Raw genomic sequence first — 15985 nt, forward strand, 5'->3', positions numbered from 1 at the left:
TTAATCATGTGTCAGAGAATTCTTTTGGTTTGTTGAGTGTTTTGGCTCCCAGCTGAGAGGCAGCTGCAACCTGGCTATTTCATGCTAGTCAGGCACAGCCCCAGTGCACACCCTGACCCAGGATGTGGATGACATTGTACATACATTTCTCTGCAGCCTTCTATCACCTAACTTTGTTATGGCGGCCTGTTAATAATTCGAAGGCTCTCAGTTCTTTCTGAAGATGTCTTTTTCGATAGTTTAATTTTTATCATTTTATATTGACAGCCTTTGAATTTTAAACCATGCAAGGTAACAAGACTTTTTTTTTTTTCAATGAAGCTAACATGTAATATTCCAAGAGAAGAAATATGAGCCATTTAACCATTATGATCAAAGGGGATGTTCTCTCTGTTTTTGTTTGAACTTAGTACTTATGAGATTATTTATTCAGAAACTAGAGGGTTTCTGTTTTGTTCTTCATGATGCAAAATATCCTGCAGTCTTGCCAGCTGTCTGGCCATATTTCATTCTAGATTTGCAACTGTAATGAAATATTGATGAAAAAGAACAATTAATATTTAATACTCAGCTGAACTAAATCCCAGTTATTTCATTTCCAATAAAAATAACCCAGGGAACACTTGAGTTTTATAGAGAAGTGTACTTTCCATTAAAAAATACCTGAAATCAACTTATAGAAGATGACTAGGAATTACAAAAGCCAAATTTTCCAAAGTAGGTGGAAGTTTTGTTTTAGCTTATAGTTCAGAGAAGATTTTGTGTGAATCAGAGTATGAAAATAGAAATGTGGGATTCCCATTTAGTTTGAATTAGATACCTTCTAGTGATGCTTTTGAAAAATCCATTCTGTGAGCCTATCACAGAGGAACACTAAACTAGAAATATGGATAGCTTGATTGTAGCTCTGGCTTTGCCGATAATTTATCTGGCTGAGTTTGAAATATGTACTTGCCTATCTGAGTGTTAGTTTTCTTATTTCTAAATGGTAGGAGTTGGATATGATGATCCTTAATGCCCCCTAAAATTTTAGATTGTGAGTAAAATCACATTTTGTAAAATCAACATTGGTCTTCTGATGGACTAGGTGCTGGAGCTACTTAAAGTTTAGCCAATAACATACTAAATCTGTTTTTTAAATACATTTTGAATGGAATTCTAGAATTCCTTGGAAAATAAGTGCAAGAAATTAAAATCAAGTGATTGCTATAGGCAAGTAGACAGCTGAGTAGTTTAATAAACAAGTACTTATGACAGTTTTAAAATATGCACTTTCAAATATATTTAAATGAAAATATAATTTCCTGCCTTTTTGGCTCTTTTTAGGCATACACACAAACACACAGATGCATACTTTTTGGTGTTGTCATGTATATAAAATTTGGGAGAAACCCAAAAGTATCAGCCTCGTGTGTCCAAAAGGGAGTTCTGTTGGAATTGTGTGCTATGAAAAGTGTTACTCTATTGTGGAAACATAGACTTTTAGAGAAGTTGAATTTCACCCAGTTATAATCAAACTTTACTCCATTGCAACCCTGGATCCTAAATAAGAATCTGCAGATAGAAATGTTACTTTTATTTCTTTTCTTTTTGAAGAAATTTCATATTGTGAGTGCTGTACTTGGTTGTCTATCAGATATGATAAACACTTTGTTAATACTTACCATATATATAGGAAAGTGTGGCCAATACTGGAGTGCCAGTGAAATTTCATTTAATAACAATGATGTTGTACACTGAGTGCTTATCATGTGCCAAGCACTAAGTGTTTTAATAAGTACTTACTCTTTTTTTTTAAAGTTTATTTATTTATTCTGAGAGAAAGGGCAAGTGGGGGAGGGGCAGAGAGAGAGAGGGAGAGAGAGAATCCCTAGCAGGTTCCGTGCTGTCAGCATAGAGCCCGACTCAGGGCTCAAACCCAGGAACCATGAGATCATGACCTGAACCCAAATCAAGAGTCGGATACTTAACCAGATGTCCCTAATAAGTATTAACTCTCTTAATCCTCATAACAAGCCATATAGGTGAGATCTTCTAGATATGAAATGAGACACAAAGTAATGAAACTTGCCCCAAAACTAAATGAGAATGTTACAAAGAAATAAATGATGATGTTGGGTTTGAGTCCTCCTCTAGAGGAAGGGCTTATTCTACACTCAAATCTAAAGGAGCAAAAGGGGCATGTGGTAATGGAGGCTGGGGGTTTCTAAAGGTTAAGGTAGCAACAGGTACCTTCTTCCCTTTTGTTAATAGTATTTTTATACTTCATCCTCACCATATAAGACTTTATACATGGAATCTCCTGGGGATATTCTGTTCCTCCCCAGAGAGGGTAGAGGGTGGGAGAAGGGTATATATTTAAAGAAATTACATTAATAAAGTTTTTTTTAATGTTTATTTTATTTTTGAGAGAAAGAGACAGGGCGTGAGTGGGGGAGAGGCAGAGAGAGAGAGAGGGAGACACAGAATCCAAAGCAGGCTCCAGGCTCTAGGCTCTGAGCTGTCAGCACAGAATCATTGAACCCATGAACCGTGAGATCTTGACCTGAGCTGAACTGGGATGCTTAACTGAGCCACCCAAGCGCCCCAAGAAATTACATTTTGATAATAAGTTTCTCTGAAAAGAAAAAAGAAATAGTGAGACTGGGATTCTAATTTAGGCACTCTGGCTCCAAAGTTTGTATGCATAACCACAATACTACTTCTCCAAAACCTTTCTTACTACCATTATTATTATTTTATTTTTATCAAATAAGATGATGCAAAAGTTAAAGGATCTAAAGTCTGTCATCCTCAGTCTTTTCTAGGGACCTTGGTGAAGCTGAAAGCCTGATTCTGGATGTTTCTCGTGGTAGAGATTGCCAGAGAACCACCTGTCTGACCAGTCTTATCACTTTATCACCCTGAATTCATATTAGACTCTAGTTGATAATGATCAGTAGACTTGTTATATGTATTTAAAAAAGTTTTTTTTAACATTTTGTTTATTTTTGAGAGAGACAGAGAGTACTAGCAGGGGAAGGGCAGAGAGAGAGGGAGACACAGAATCCAATGCAGGCTCCAGGATCTGAGCTGGCAGCACAGAGCCTGATGAGGGGCTCAAACTCTTGAACCATGAGATCGTGACCTGAGGCATAGTCAGACGATTAACCAACTGAGCCACCTAGGTGCCCCTATATGCATTTTTTAACAAAGTGAAATCTTAGTGATATTAAAACAGATTACCTCAACATTAATTGCATTTACGCTCATGCAGAATCTTTTTTTCCTTTTTTTTTGAGAGAGAGTACATGCAGGGGAGAGAGAGAGAATCTTCAGCGGGCTCCATGCTCAGTGTGGAGCCCAGTGTGGGGTTTAATCCCACAACCGTGGGATCATGACCTGAGCTGAAGTCAAGAGTTGGGGGCTCAACCAACTGAGCCACCCAGGCACCCCTCATGTAGAATCTTAATAGGCTACACTGATCATCCTAGTGCATTAATCTACTTTTACTGCAGTTAAGGTGATTACAACAGCAGTGTATATCTGTGCTCTCATAAAGAGAGACGGTGGGTATCTTGTGCCTCTGCATGGTGTCTTATTCTAAAGGCCAGACTGAAAGTTGCAACTCTGAATCCTTTGAGTGCCCAATTTTTAGATTCTGTCTAGAAAACCTTTCATACCTATTTACCTTGGCAAATTCCTTTTTGAATTTATCTTTAGATTTTCGTTTATAATTGAATATAGCTACTAAGTCAACCCTCATTATCAACATTCTATCCCCAAACCTCTCTGCACAGAAATATTTTCCCCTAGTTTATTCCACTACATATCTTGCTACCACACAACAGGAGTCAGTTTTACTGCCTCTTGAAGCAGATTTCCTCCCTGGCCCAGCAGCAGGGCCTCATGACTTTTGGGCCTGGCTTGGTTCAGTTCAGCATTTGTTTTCATTCCAGAACCTAGGTTGAAGGAATAGCAGCACTTTTGGATATTCTGTCTGGATACTAGAAAATCTTAGCAAGAGGGCAGGGCCATTTCATGCCACTTCATTTAAGGTGCTCACATTTAATTGAACAGAACAAGAACTGATTAAGCCCAACACATAGGGAGTTATGTTCTACCCACAGGGAAGCCGCCATTGGATGGGAGCAAACAAGTATAGCTGTGTACACACACTGAATCTGCTTTACCCAGGATAGGACATGATTGAAAATCTGATCTACCTAAAATAATATATTTTCTGTTTTACTTGTTTATATTGAACCATTTAGGTTCAGGTATAAATGGAGACTCAAGGGATATAACTGCCTACCACACAGTGTTTCTTACAGCCATATTAGGAGGAACAATAGTCATTGTCATTGGATTTTTTGCTGTGCTTCTTTGTTATTGCAGGTAAGAAGAATATTAATATGTATAAACACAGAAAACTATCTGATCATAGTATCATATCAATGTGTTCTGGGTATGACAGTTTATTTATAAAAATCAGCAGTGTGACCTTTAAAATATGTTGATTAAAATAAAACTGGATACAGTCTAAGAGCACTGCATATATAATATATATATATATATATATATATATATATATATATATAATATATCATGGGATGGTTTTTAAAAATGAATTTTCTAGGTCATAAGTTTTGAACACTTTCTGCTATCTCTTCTCCTTTAGGGACAAGTGTGGTACTCCGCAGAAGAGAGAAAGAAATATCACTAAACTCGAGGTCCTCAAGAGAGACCAGACAACTTCAACAACACACATAAATCACATCAGTTCAGTCAAAGTTGCATTAAAAGCCGAGGACAAGTCACAGTTATTTAATGCCAAAAACTCCTCATATAGCCCTCAGAAAAAGGAACCATCAAAGGCAGAAGCAGAAAAAAGAGTTTCCATGGTAAAAACTCGGGACAATTTTAAAGTCTACAATGAAGAGGTTTCATTTCTATCAGCCAATCCAAATAATTACTCAAGAAACCCAACACAGTCTTTGGAGCCCAATGTAGGGCCCAAACAACCTAAACACATTAACAACAAACCATCTTCATCTCTAGGTGATGCACAAGAGGAAAAGAGGTATCTCACAGGTAACGAAGAGGTATATGGACATTCCCACATTCCTGAACAGCTTATGCACATCTACAGCCAGCCCATCGCCATCCTTCAAACATCTGACCTTTTCTCCACTCCAGAGCAGTTACATACTGCTAAGTCAGCTACTTTGCCAAGAAAGGGACAGTTAGTCTATGGCCAATTGATGGAACCAGTTAGTAGAGAGAACTTTACACAGACGTTGCCCAAAATGCCAGTGCATTCTCACACACAGCCCCCAGATGCGAGGGAAGAGAATATTCCACTCGAAGGTCAACAGAGCCTGCCATCCCAAACTTCAGACTGGAGCCGGTATTCAAACAGCTTACTAGAATCTGTTTCCGTTCCTGGAACACTAAATGAAGCTGTTGTAATGACTCCCTTTTCCTCAGAGCTTCAAGGAATTTCAGAACAGACCCTCCTGGAGTTGTCCAAAGGAAAGCCTTCCCCCCATCCCAGAGCATGGTTTGTATCTCTTGATGGAAAACCAGTCGCACAAGTGAGACATTCCTTCATAGACCTGAAAAAGGGCAAGAGAGCCCAGAGCAATGACACGAGTTTGGACTCTGGGGTGGACATGAATGAGCACCACTCAAGTAGAAAACTCGAGAGGGAGAAAACTTTCATCAAAAGCATGCATCAGCCTAAGATCCTTTACTTAGAAGATTTAGACCTGAGCAGCAGTGAGAGTGGAACCACTGTCTGCTCCCCTGAGGACCCAGCTTTAAGACACATTCTAGATGGAGGGAGTGGAGCTATCATGGAACACCCTGGGGAAGAGTCTCCAGGAAGAAAAAGCACTGTTGAAGATTTTGAAGCCAATATGTCCCCCACTAAAAAAAGGGGCAGACCACCACTAGCCAAAAAAGATAGCAAGACTAATATCTGGAAGAAGCGAGAAGAACGTCCACTGATTCCCATAAATTAACATCAAGGGTGGTTGTGTCTCTGCTCTCTCGTGTTGTTTATTCTTGCTTCGTGTAAATTGCTGTATGAACTTTCTAAGAAGTGGAGACTGAGCAATCTCATGGTCCCTGGACATGTCTCAAGCAGAGTAAATAGTAAAATGGCAATTCACTAACAAAAGAGAAAGATACCAAGGAATGCTTTTTCTGGCCTATTCTTTTCATTTATTTTTGGGTGATGAATTTGAAGTATCCAAGAGTTCAAAATGTAAAATAGTTTCAAGATGTAAGTTATCTGAAAATGCTCAGCCACTTTAGCCCTCTCTAAAGAACAACTGTGAAATGTGTACTCCTAAAGTTGCTTTCAAAAAATGTTGCTTCTGCTTTGATGACTGCCCCTGTGAAATATTTAGGAATGAAACTATATCCTTCAGGCATCATAGTCTTGTGAAATGTTACTATTATGTTCTTCTCTGCCTTTCCCTGAAAATAAGGACAAATATTGGGAATTGATGTTATTCTAGAACATAAAGGCCAAACAATATTTTCTTTTTTTTGCAGTCAACAGCATGTGTACTGTGTCAACCCAAAAATAAATCTTACTTTTAAGATGGGCAAGAAGCTACTTGGTGGTTAGAGAGGAAAATGCCAGCTCTTTGGTTGTTTTTAGATACAACCTCACAGAATAATAAGGTGTTAATTTGTTATTTAGAAATATGGAAAATGAATGCTCTGATACTTTAATTTTTATTTAAAAAAATTTCCCCCTGTTTCTAAAGAGAAATGAGCTTAGCTGTCAAGGAAAACTTCTTACCAGTCTGAACATAAAACAAAACAAAAAAACAACCCATATCTTTAGTTTAAGACTCATTGATACATGTAGGCAGCTTTAAGATATTTTTTAATTCATTCACTTAAACCTTTTAAACTTGGTTAAAAAATTAAGTTTCTTATAAACACCTAAATATTAACTTATTAAAATATTTAATTTTTTTCTGAAATGTTGATAAACAGGAGAAGAAATTCTATTTCCCTAAGACTCAAAAATATCTCCAGAATTTGGGTATATATCCACATGGTCTCTTCTTAAATCACTTATAGAATTTACAGTTCTTCTTCTAGTTTTGGAAGTAATATATCCATATTATTTTCATCATAGCAAAGAGTTCAGTATGAACACACTGAACAGCTGTTTTTAATTATAAGTGTCTTCAACTCTGAATTATCATTCATATGTCCTAAAAATAAAGCTCCTTGTTAATTAAAATCAACTCATCCAATTTTCTAAAAATCCCCATGAAGGCAAATGTCTGAAGCAGCTTCCCCTGTCCCTTGGGGGAAGAATAAAACTAATTTGCTTTATTTCTCATTCGCTTCTACTCAACATGGGAGCAACATAGACACGCAAGGCACATAAACAAGTTGAAAGAAGCAAAATTAGCCATATTAGCTGTAGTCAAATTATAGATGGATATCCAGTGAAAGACAACAGCTTTTTTTTTCCCCCAAGATAGACTTCAGCCAGTTTTTTCCTACAATTACTTCAGTTTTTCCTATAACACCTAACCTGTCAGGTCACACTCCTCCCATTCTGTATTAACCCAAAGAACTTAAAAACCCATTTTTTACCCAGTTCACAGAAGAGCTAAATATTTGGGGTAATACCTAGGTCTAGTTTTTTGAGGAGGAGGTTTCTTGGTCTACAGAAAGATGCATTAAAAGCGGCATAAATGAAAAGGACTTGGAAAAGGTTAAGGAGTTAGTGCTCTGCTGAAGTGCCTTTGATATAGACTTGCTTTATTGGAAGGATATGAGAACATCTTTCTTTAATGTGCATTTTCTTTGTTAGCCAAATTAAACAGATGTGCAGGTTTTAATTAAAAAATATAGACCTAGTGTTTCATGTTGGAACAATGAATTTTGCATGCAAGTAACATTTCTCTCTTTTGTGTGTTTCTTTGAATCCAGGTTATATTGATAAATTATGTTGTGCCGGAATGAAGTTAGAAACTATATAGTAAGATGTTGCACTTCAATATCTTAAGTTTATATTTTCTCTACCTTTAAATAAAAATATTTCATCTTTTAGTTTGGTAATGGAATACACATGTTGACATAATGGTACACCATTGAAGTATGCCACTTATTCATTCTTATGTAAAGGAAATGAGAAGACGTATCCCCAGGGGCTTTTCTAGAAATACCTTTTCTTTGGTTTCAGAATAAAACCTTATTTTTTTTTAATACACTGCACATTCTGTTCTCAGTGGGGAAGTATAGGCAATTTACCTTTTCTAATGATCAAAAATGTGTAACTTCTCATTTTGAGTAGTTCACAAATTTCCTGTTAAAAAAGCTGAAGCCATCTACTTTTTCTTAACCCAAGTAATAATAAGCCTACAATATTCACATCTTTCTTAAATTTTTAAATTGAAAACCAACACAGTTTTTTGCAAATGTAACTCTAGAGAATTTTGATCACAAATTGTTAACATTTGTGTATCCTTTGTATATACTTTGGCTATATCTTAAAAGCAAAATTATCCCTCAATTAACTGATGGATTCGTTTATGAAAGCACAGCTGTGTGTATTTTTGAATACATATTATGATCTTGAGACTTTATAAAATCAATTTTTATGACATTTATGCAGTTTAGGGTTTATGCCCTTTTATATAATACACAGTATACCACGAAGGTCACAAATGTTGAGGAATAAAAGCACTTCTTTGCTTTGGCAATCATTTTCAGATCACTCTCTGTGTTTGAATCCTCTGATATCAATACATATAGAATTTTAGGAATCTGTGGGTCAAATAATGTCCCTCAAAATGTATTGACATTGTAAAGAATTTGACCATTTTAATTTCCATCTCAAACCTTAAGTTGACATTTTGCCCTCTTGTTTCCAAGTATTTCTATCTTTTGTATTTCAACAGAGAAATCTCACATTTCACTGTGTTTATTGCCATTATTACTATATTTACTGCTGAAAACTGTAACAATCTGAAGATTTGTAAAATGTTAAACATAGTTCATTAAAGATAATAAATATAAAAATGTACTTGATTCACTCTTTAATTTTGGGTAAACTACAAAACATTTCTCCCTAAACTGTCATTTAATAATGAATAATAATTCAGTTATTACTTCACCCATTATTACACTCCCTATGGAACAATAAATATTATATATTTGAATACCATTTGGTTATATAATGAACTTGATTTCTCTTTATATTTCATGTTTTCCATGTTCACGTTTTTACTCTTAAAGCTAAGTATAGAGAAATTATTTTTCCATTCAATGAGAAGAATTCTTAAGATTGGGTGATAGAGTATAAACTAAATTGCAGTACCCAAAATTCCTAAGTGAGAACAAGATACAATATCACCTCTCCACTTAAAAAATTATTTGGACTTTAAACGTAAGAGCAGATACAAGATACTAACACAAAGGTTGTTCACAATTAAGAGTGTTAGAACTTCAAGAGGTCTTCTGCTCACCTAGTTGAACCATACTTAAGTTCAGGCAGTTTGCACTTCGGGGTTTTAGTATGTATGATTTTTTTATATAACCTCTACACCCAGCATGGGGCTCAAATTTACAACCCTGAGATCAAGAGGCAAATTCTCTACTTACTGAGTCAGCCAGGGACACCTAGAATATCTTTTAGAATCCTTATCTTGGCTGCCATGTTTTCAGACATTTTGTATAACTTGTATAAATTAATATTGTAGTAGAAATACCTTTGGTTAGTTCTAATGGGAATTGGGCTCTGAATCCATTTACATTTATAGTGGAGATTATGACCCAGCACTATTGTTTGAGGTAGACACTTCCATTTGGATCCCTGCAGAGTATAAGCCAGGCTGTGGTTACCTTTTTTCCAAGGCCTAATCTCCCACTGGATAGTATAGAGTCTTAACAGAAATAATGCAGTTTCTGGAGGAGTCATGGAAGACCCAAGCTCAAATGGAATGGATTGTAATAGAAAATAGATTTCATAAATCACAAACATAGCTGCCAAACAGTTGATGTTCATGAGCTGGTCATCACAGGCTCATCTCAGAAGGGAAATTAATATGGGACGACTAGTATGTAAGAACTATAGGAGAGGTAGTTGGGTGAAGTTAGGTTAATCACTTCTGATAAATTCACTAAAAAAATCTCCTATCACAGGTGCCTGGGTGGCTCAGTCGGTTGAGAGTCCGACTTTGGCTCAGGTCATGATCTCGCTGTCTGTGAGTTCGAGCCCTGCGTTGGTCTCTGTGCTGACAGCTCAGAGCCTGGAGACTGCTTCGGATTCTGTGTTTCCCTCTCTCTCTGCCTCTCCCCTGCTAATGCTCTGTCTCTCTCTGTCAAAAATAAATAAACATTAAAAAAAGTCTATCAGTACTTGATAATCGTGACAGCTAATTAAGGACGTTTCCCTAAACTACATGCTGTTAATATAGTGCCCGTTAAAATTATACCACAGTGTTCTTCTATCCATATTGCTTAAAATCACTTTTTGGCCTTCTTTTTATAGGTAGATTTCTCTATTATGGTTTACAGTGAAATAAACTAATTTTATCAGTAAGCTCTCTCTGAATCAATTGTGGGGTTAATTCAAGAACTCTGCTCTATTGTCCCTAGATTTGGATTTATTTGCTCCATCAAAATCCTTGATTTGCTTACTTTCTTTATCCTTTATTTTGAACCTGTGCTTATTTTAGGATTATGGACTTATGTCCATTGTTTTTTTTTTTTTTTATAAAAACATTTTCAGAATTTGACTAGAAAAAAGTCATCTAGAAATAAACCATATTGATTTTAATCAATTTATAATGTTAAATACCAAAAAAGTAATAAAATCAATTCAAATGATAGAAAAACATTTTCACTTAATATATATGGCAATTTTCTTAGGGAAAAAGTTGTGATAATTATTTTCTTTCTAAATTAGATAAACTTAAGGATCATATTTTAAAATTACTTGAGTTGTTTATCAAAACATTGCAATAACACTTCTTTTCACTTTGTTAGCTATAGTAGATAAATACCTACCTGCTTCTGTTGGGAAAGTTTACATGTTGAGAAATATATGATTTTTTTTTCCCTTTGACAAAACCTTTCTTGATTGAAGCTTTTATTTCCTGGTTTTCAAACCTATACTTGCTATGGTTGCAAATAATACTTCATAGTCCTGTAGGGATACCCAATTTCCCACATGATTTAGTTTTTTTTTGTCTGTACTTCAGCCTGAAACTAGAAGTTTCATAATTCATATGTTGACTGATTCTAATCCTTATAGACCTTATTAAAACACTCGACTAACCGCAGACAGTCTGATTCAAAACAAACCAGATAATTACATTCCCAGGAGTCTCTGGGCTTATTACACTTGAACAGCTTTGTTAAAAACCTTTCCTAAATACTGTATTGAAAAGCATAATTGTTGCTATTAAGCAACATAGAGTAATTGGCTGAAAATAATTTTTATTTTATATATTTCTATAGTTCAGTCCAGAAAGTAGATTTTTGTTTTACATAGGAAATACTTCTTTCAAGTATATTTATTCAGCTTAAATTTGCCTCCAATATCCAGCTTTCTGTTATAAATGCTATTTTGAAACCCTGATTTCTAATTTAGATAACTTCTGAAAGATTTGTGTAAATTAGATACAGAAATGTTTCATTATTAACATGTACTTTTATAGATACTTAGTTCCTGTTACTAATTTTTTTTCATTTAGTGTTTATTACTGATTTTTGGGGGTGTCTGGGGGAGGTTAGTCCTTTTCTTTCAGATGTTCTGAGTTATAAGGTTTGGTGGGGCATCTAGATTTCCACTGCATCTTTGAATCCATCTTGGGTTAGCTACTCAGGTAACATCAGATGTTAGTTCTTATGCAGATAGTAGAGACTTGGAAAATTCCAGATGATTGTTTGGAATTAAAGGTGAAGGGGAGATGTCTCAGAAAGAGTGTGTAAGGTGAGAAAAGATTTCCACTGAAATCATTAAATTATTTGTGTAATAAATAACTTAAAAATATAAATAAAATATCAATAATATTAACTTTTATAAATAAACATGTATTTAAGTTGGAAAAAAGAGTGACTTCAGTCATTAAATTTTATGAATTTTTATGAATGTGACTTTTTTTATGAAATTTTATGCATGTGACTTTCACCTTATATCTCCTTGGGTATAAATTCAATTTTTGTAAGTAGAATTTTATTTATTTATTTATTTATTTTTTAATTATTTTTTTCAACGTTTATTTATTTTTGGGACAGAGAGACAGAGCATGAATGGGGGAGGGGCAGAGAGAGAGGGAGACACAGAATCGGAAACAGGCTCCAGGCTCTGAGCCATCAGCCCAGAGCCCGACGCGGGGTTCGAACTCACGGACCGCGAGATCGTGACCTGGCTGAAGTCGGACGCTCAACTGACTGCGCCACCCAGGCGCCCCAGAATTTTATTTAAAAATAAGTGGCGGGGAGCTTAGGTGGCTCAGTCAGTTAAGTGTCTGACTCTTGGTCTTGGCTCAGGTCACGGTCCCATGGTTTGTGAGACTGAGCCACAAATTGAGCTCCTTCCTCACTGACAGTGCAGAACTCTCTTTCTCCCTTCCTTTCTGTCCCTCTCCCACTCATGTGCACGCTCTCTTTCTCTCTCTCTCTGAAAATAAACTTTAAGAAAAAGTGATGAATAACTATTTTTATGTTAATTTCTATCCTCTTCACTGAAATTTTTTTCTGTATAGCATTTTCACAATGTAGATTTTCAGTAAACATTTGACAAACATAGGAACAAAAGTCAGGAGGATCTGGGTTCAAATCATGGTGATTCACATTTCTAGCAAATTTCAATTTCCTCATGTTATAGCCATCTAGCTACGCCCACAATGGTAATACCTCCTTTACATGGCTGATGGAAAACTTAAATAAGGTGGTATAGAGGAAAAGCACAGACTAGGCAAATATTAGTTATTGTTTGTTTGTTTTGCAAGAGAGCAAGGACATGTGCACGTGGTGGGGGATGGGACAGAGGAGAGGGAGAGAGAATCTTAAGCAGGCTCCATGTCCAGCACAGAGCCCAACATGAGGCTCTATTTCATGAACTGTGAGATCATGACCTGAGCTGAAATCAAGAGCCTGACGCTTACCTGACTGAGCCACCTAGGTACTCTTGGTTATTGTTTTTTGACACTACATTTGATGAATTCAAATTATAAGGGGTTGCTTTTTGTGGTTCAACCTTGTTAACCAACATTATCTCATTTAAGGTTTCATTAGCATCACTGCAAACAAATTGGTATTTGAAGGCTACACTTTGATAATTGACTGAGTTCTTACAGCCATTATTGGGTTTTTCATCAGGACCACTAGATAGTGGGGGAAAAAAAGAGAATCACTAAAATTAGGGGGAAGGGGATCCGAGATGGTGGTGTAGGAAGACCTTCCTCTCAGGAACACAACAAACTTACAGCTATATATAGAATAATTTTCCTCTGAAAGGGAGGAACCAGAGAGTTAGATGAACAATGTATTCACAACAATTCAACATATTCACAACAAAGAGATGCACTGAGAAGAATAAAAGAGGCAAAGACATGACCTTGTTATGGATCCCACTGAAGATGTGGTGACCCCACAATCAGGAAGGATCTCCAAAATATGGGACTCTCTTTTGAGAAGTGAAGGGACTATTCCCACACTAGGCATCACAACACTTGGAGCTGGCACTGGAAAGATGAACTCCCAAAATGTCTGGCATTGAAAATCAGGGCAATAAAAAATCAGTAGAATCGCAGAGCTATAGGGAACAGAAATCCCACTGTCATAGGGCTTGCACACAAACCCATTTGCCCTGAGATCTAAGACTAAGCCATAAGCAAGGGAGACACACTTACTAATTTTATTTTATTTTTAAAAATTTTTTAAATGTTTATTAATTTTTGACAGAGAGTCAGAGCACGAGCAGGTGAGGGGCAGAGAAAGAGGGAGATACAGAATCTGAAGCAGGCTCCAGGCTCCAAGCTGTCAGCCCAGAGCCTGACGCAGGGCTCGAACTCATGGAGTGTGAGATCATGACCTGAGCTGAAGTCGGACGCTCAGCTGACTGAGCCACCCAGGCACCCCTACACACTTACTAATTTTAAAGCAGTTTCTGGAGAGGCAGAAATCTTCAGGGACTTTATCCAGGGATGGAAGTCCTCATAGACACTATTTTCACAATCTCATTCTTAACGTGCTAGTAACAGTGCCAAAAGGCACAATTTTTGGTGCCCTCCCTCTAACCTGCGAGCACCAGAGGGAATGATCGGCCTACCCTGTGCCATAACTGAACTGGGTGAGAATCAAGACCCCACTCATAAAACATAACACCCAACCCCCAACAAGGTCAAGTCAGAGTTCTGAGCCCCATGCCCCTTGCTCAGCAGTGGAGAGACAAACAGACTGAGTTAGAGCATCAGGTCCTGCCCAGCCCTCACAGATACCAAGCTACAACTGGCCAAGGGAGTACCCTGAGCCCTTCCCTCCCTATTCAGCACCTAAGATACAACTGGGTTAGGTGAGCACCCTGAACCATGGCTATTCTGCACAGAAGTGGAATGGATCAGTGCCCTGGGCTTTGCACAGCAGCTGTAGCCCTATCACAGCTGCTGGGCAATAGCCTATATGAGGGATGCTCATATAGTTCCTGGCTCTGGTGACCAAGCCTAGTTCTGGTTACCAAGGGAGATTGTACTTCTGGCCCACATGGAACAGCTCCTATACAAGACCAGTCCTTCAAGACTAAGGGAGGTAGCTGTTTTGCCTAATACACATAGACAAACAGAAACAGGCAAAATGAGACAGAGGAAAATGTTCCAAGACAAAAGCATGGCAAATCCCCAGAAAAAGACTGTAATAAAATGGAGACAAGCAACCTATGTGATACAGAATTCAAAGTAATGGTCATGAAGACACTCACTGAACTTGGGAGAATTAGATGAACACAGACAGAAAGAACTTCAACAACGAGTTAGAAAATAAAAGCAAGTACCAAACAAAAGTCATAACTGGACTGAAAAATACACTATTGGGGTACAGCAGCATTACTGATGAAATAGAAGCACAAATCAACAAGCTGGAAGACAAAGCAACAGAAAACATCCACACAGAGCAGCAGAATGAAAAAAGGAGTTAAAAAAAAAGTGAGGATACCTTAAGGGAGCTCGGGGACAACATCAAAGGGAAATAACTTTCACATTATATATATCTCAGAAGGAAGAGAGAGAAAAAAAGTGCCAGAAAAATTATTTGAAGAAATAACACCTGAAAATTTCTCCAACCTGGGGAAGGAAACAGACATCCAGATCCAGGAAGCCCAGAGAATTCCAAACAAGATGAATCCAAAGAGAAACACACTGAAACACTTTGTAGTTAAAATGATAAAATTTAAGGATAAAGAGAATCTTAAAATCAGCAAGAGATAAGCAACATATGGATAAAAGAGTTTTCACATGGGTGTCAGCAGATGTCTCAGAAAATTTACAGGCCAGAAGGGAGTGGCATGAGATATCCAAAGTGTTGAGAGGGAATAACCACCAACCAAGAAATCTCTACAGAGGCAAGGTTATCATTCAGAATTGAAGGAGAGATTAAGAATTCTCCAGACAAGCAAAAGCCAAAGTTCTTCACCACTAAACCAGCCTTGCAAGAAATGTTAAAGGGACCTCTCTGAGCTAAAAAGAAAAGGCACTAATTAATAATAAGAAAATATAGGAGAGTAGATGTGTCACCAGAAGAGATTTATAAATAAAGGTGGTAGATCAACTACTTATAAAAGTATGAAGGATAAAAGATAGAAGTAGTAAAATTAATTTAAAAAAATGCAGTAAAAGCTAAAAACTTGCTTTGCAAGCACAATTTGTTCTGGAAACATGCTTGAAATTCAAAGGACTCATATATCAAAGCGAATTTCAAAACCATTGGCTTACTTGTGATCATGTGACATTCAGCGTCACAT

At 36.9% G+C, this 15985-nt stretch overlaps 1 protein-coding gene across 1 annotated transcript in view; it reads left to right on the forward strand.

The window, feature by feature from the left end:
* FAM171B (family with sequence similarity 171 member B) overlaps positions 1 to 9042 on the forward strand; it is a 67472-nt gene extending 58430 nt beyond the window's left edge. Inside the window, exons 7-8 of the mRNA XM_040475596.1 lie at positions 4254 to 4377; positions 4661 to 9042. Of these exons, the coding sequence (XP_040331530.1) occupies positions 4254 to 4377; positions 4661 to 6005 (1469 nt within the window). The 3' untranslated portion in view covers positions 6006 to 9042. The remainder of the gene's footprint in view (positions 1 to 4253; positions 4378 to 4660) is intronic.
* Positions 9043 to 15985: the final 6943 nt, after the last annotated feature.

This window comes from Herpailurus yagouaroundi, unplaced genomic scaffold, assembly GCF_014898765.1.
Source record: "Herpailurus yagouaroundi ecotype Mexico unplaced genomic scaffold, PumYag 140, whole genome shotgun sequence".
Taxonomy (NCBI): Eukaryota; Metazoa; Chordata; class Mammalia; order Carnivora; family Felidae; genus Herpailurus; species Herpailurus yagouaroundi.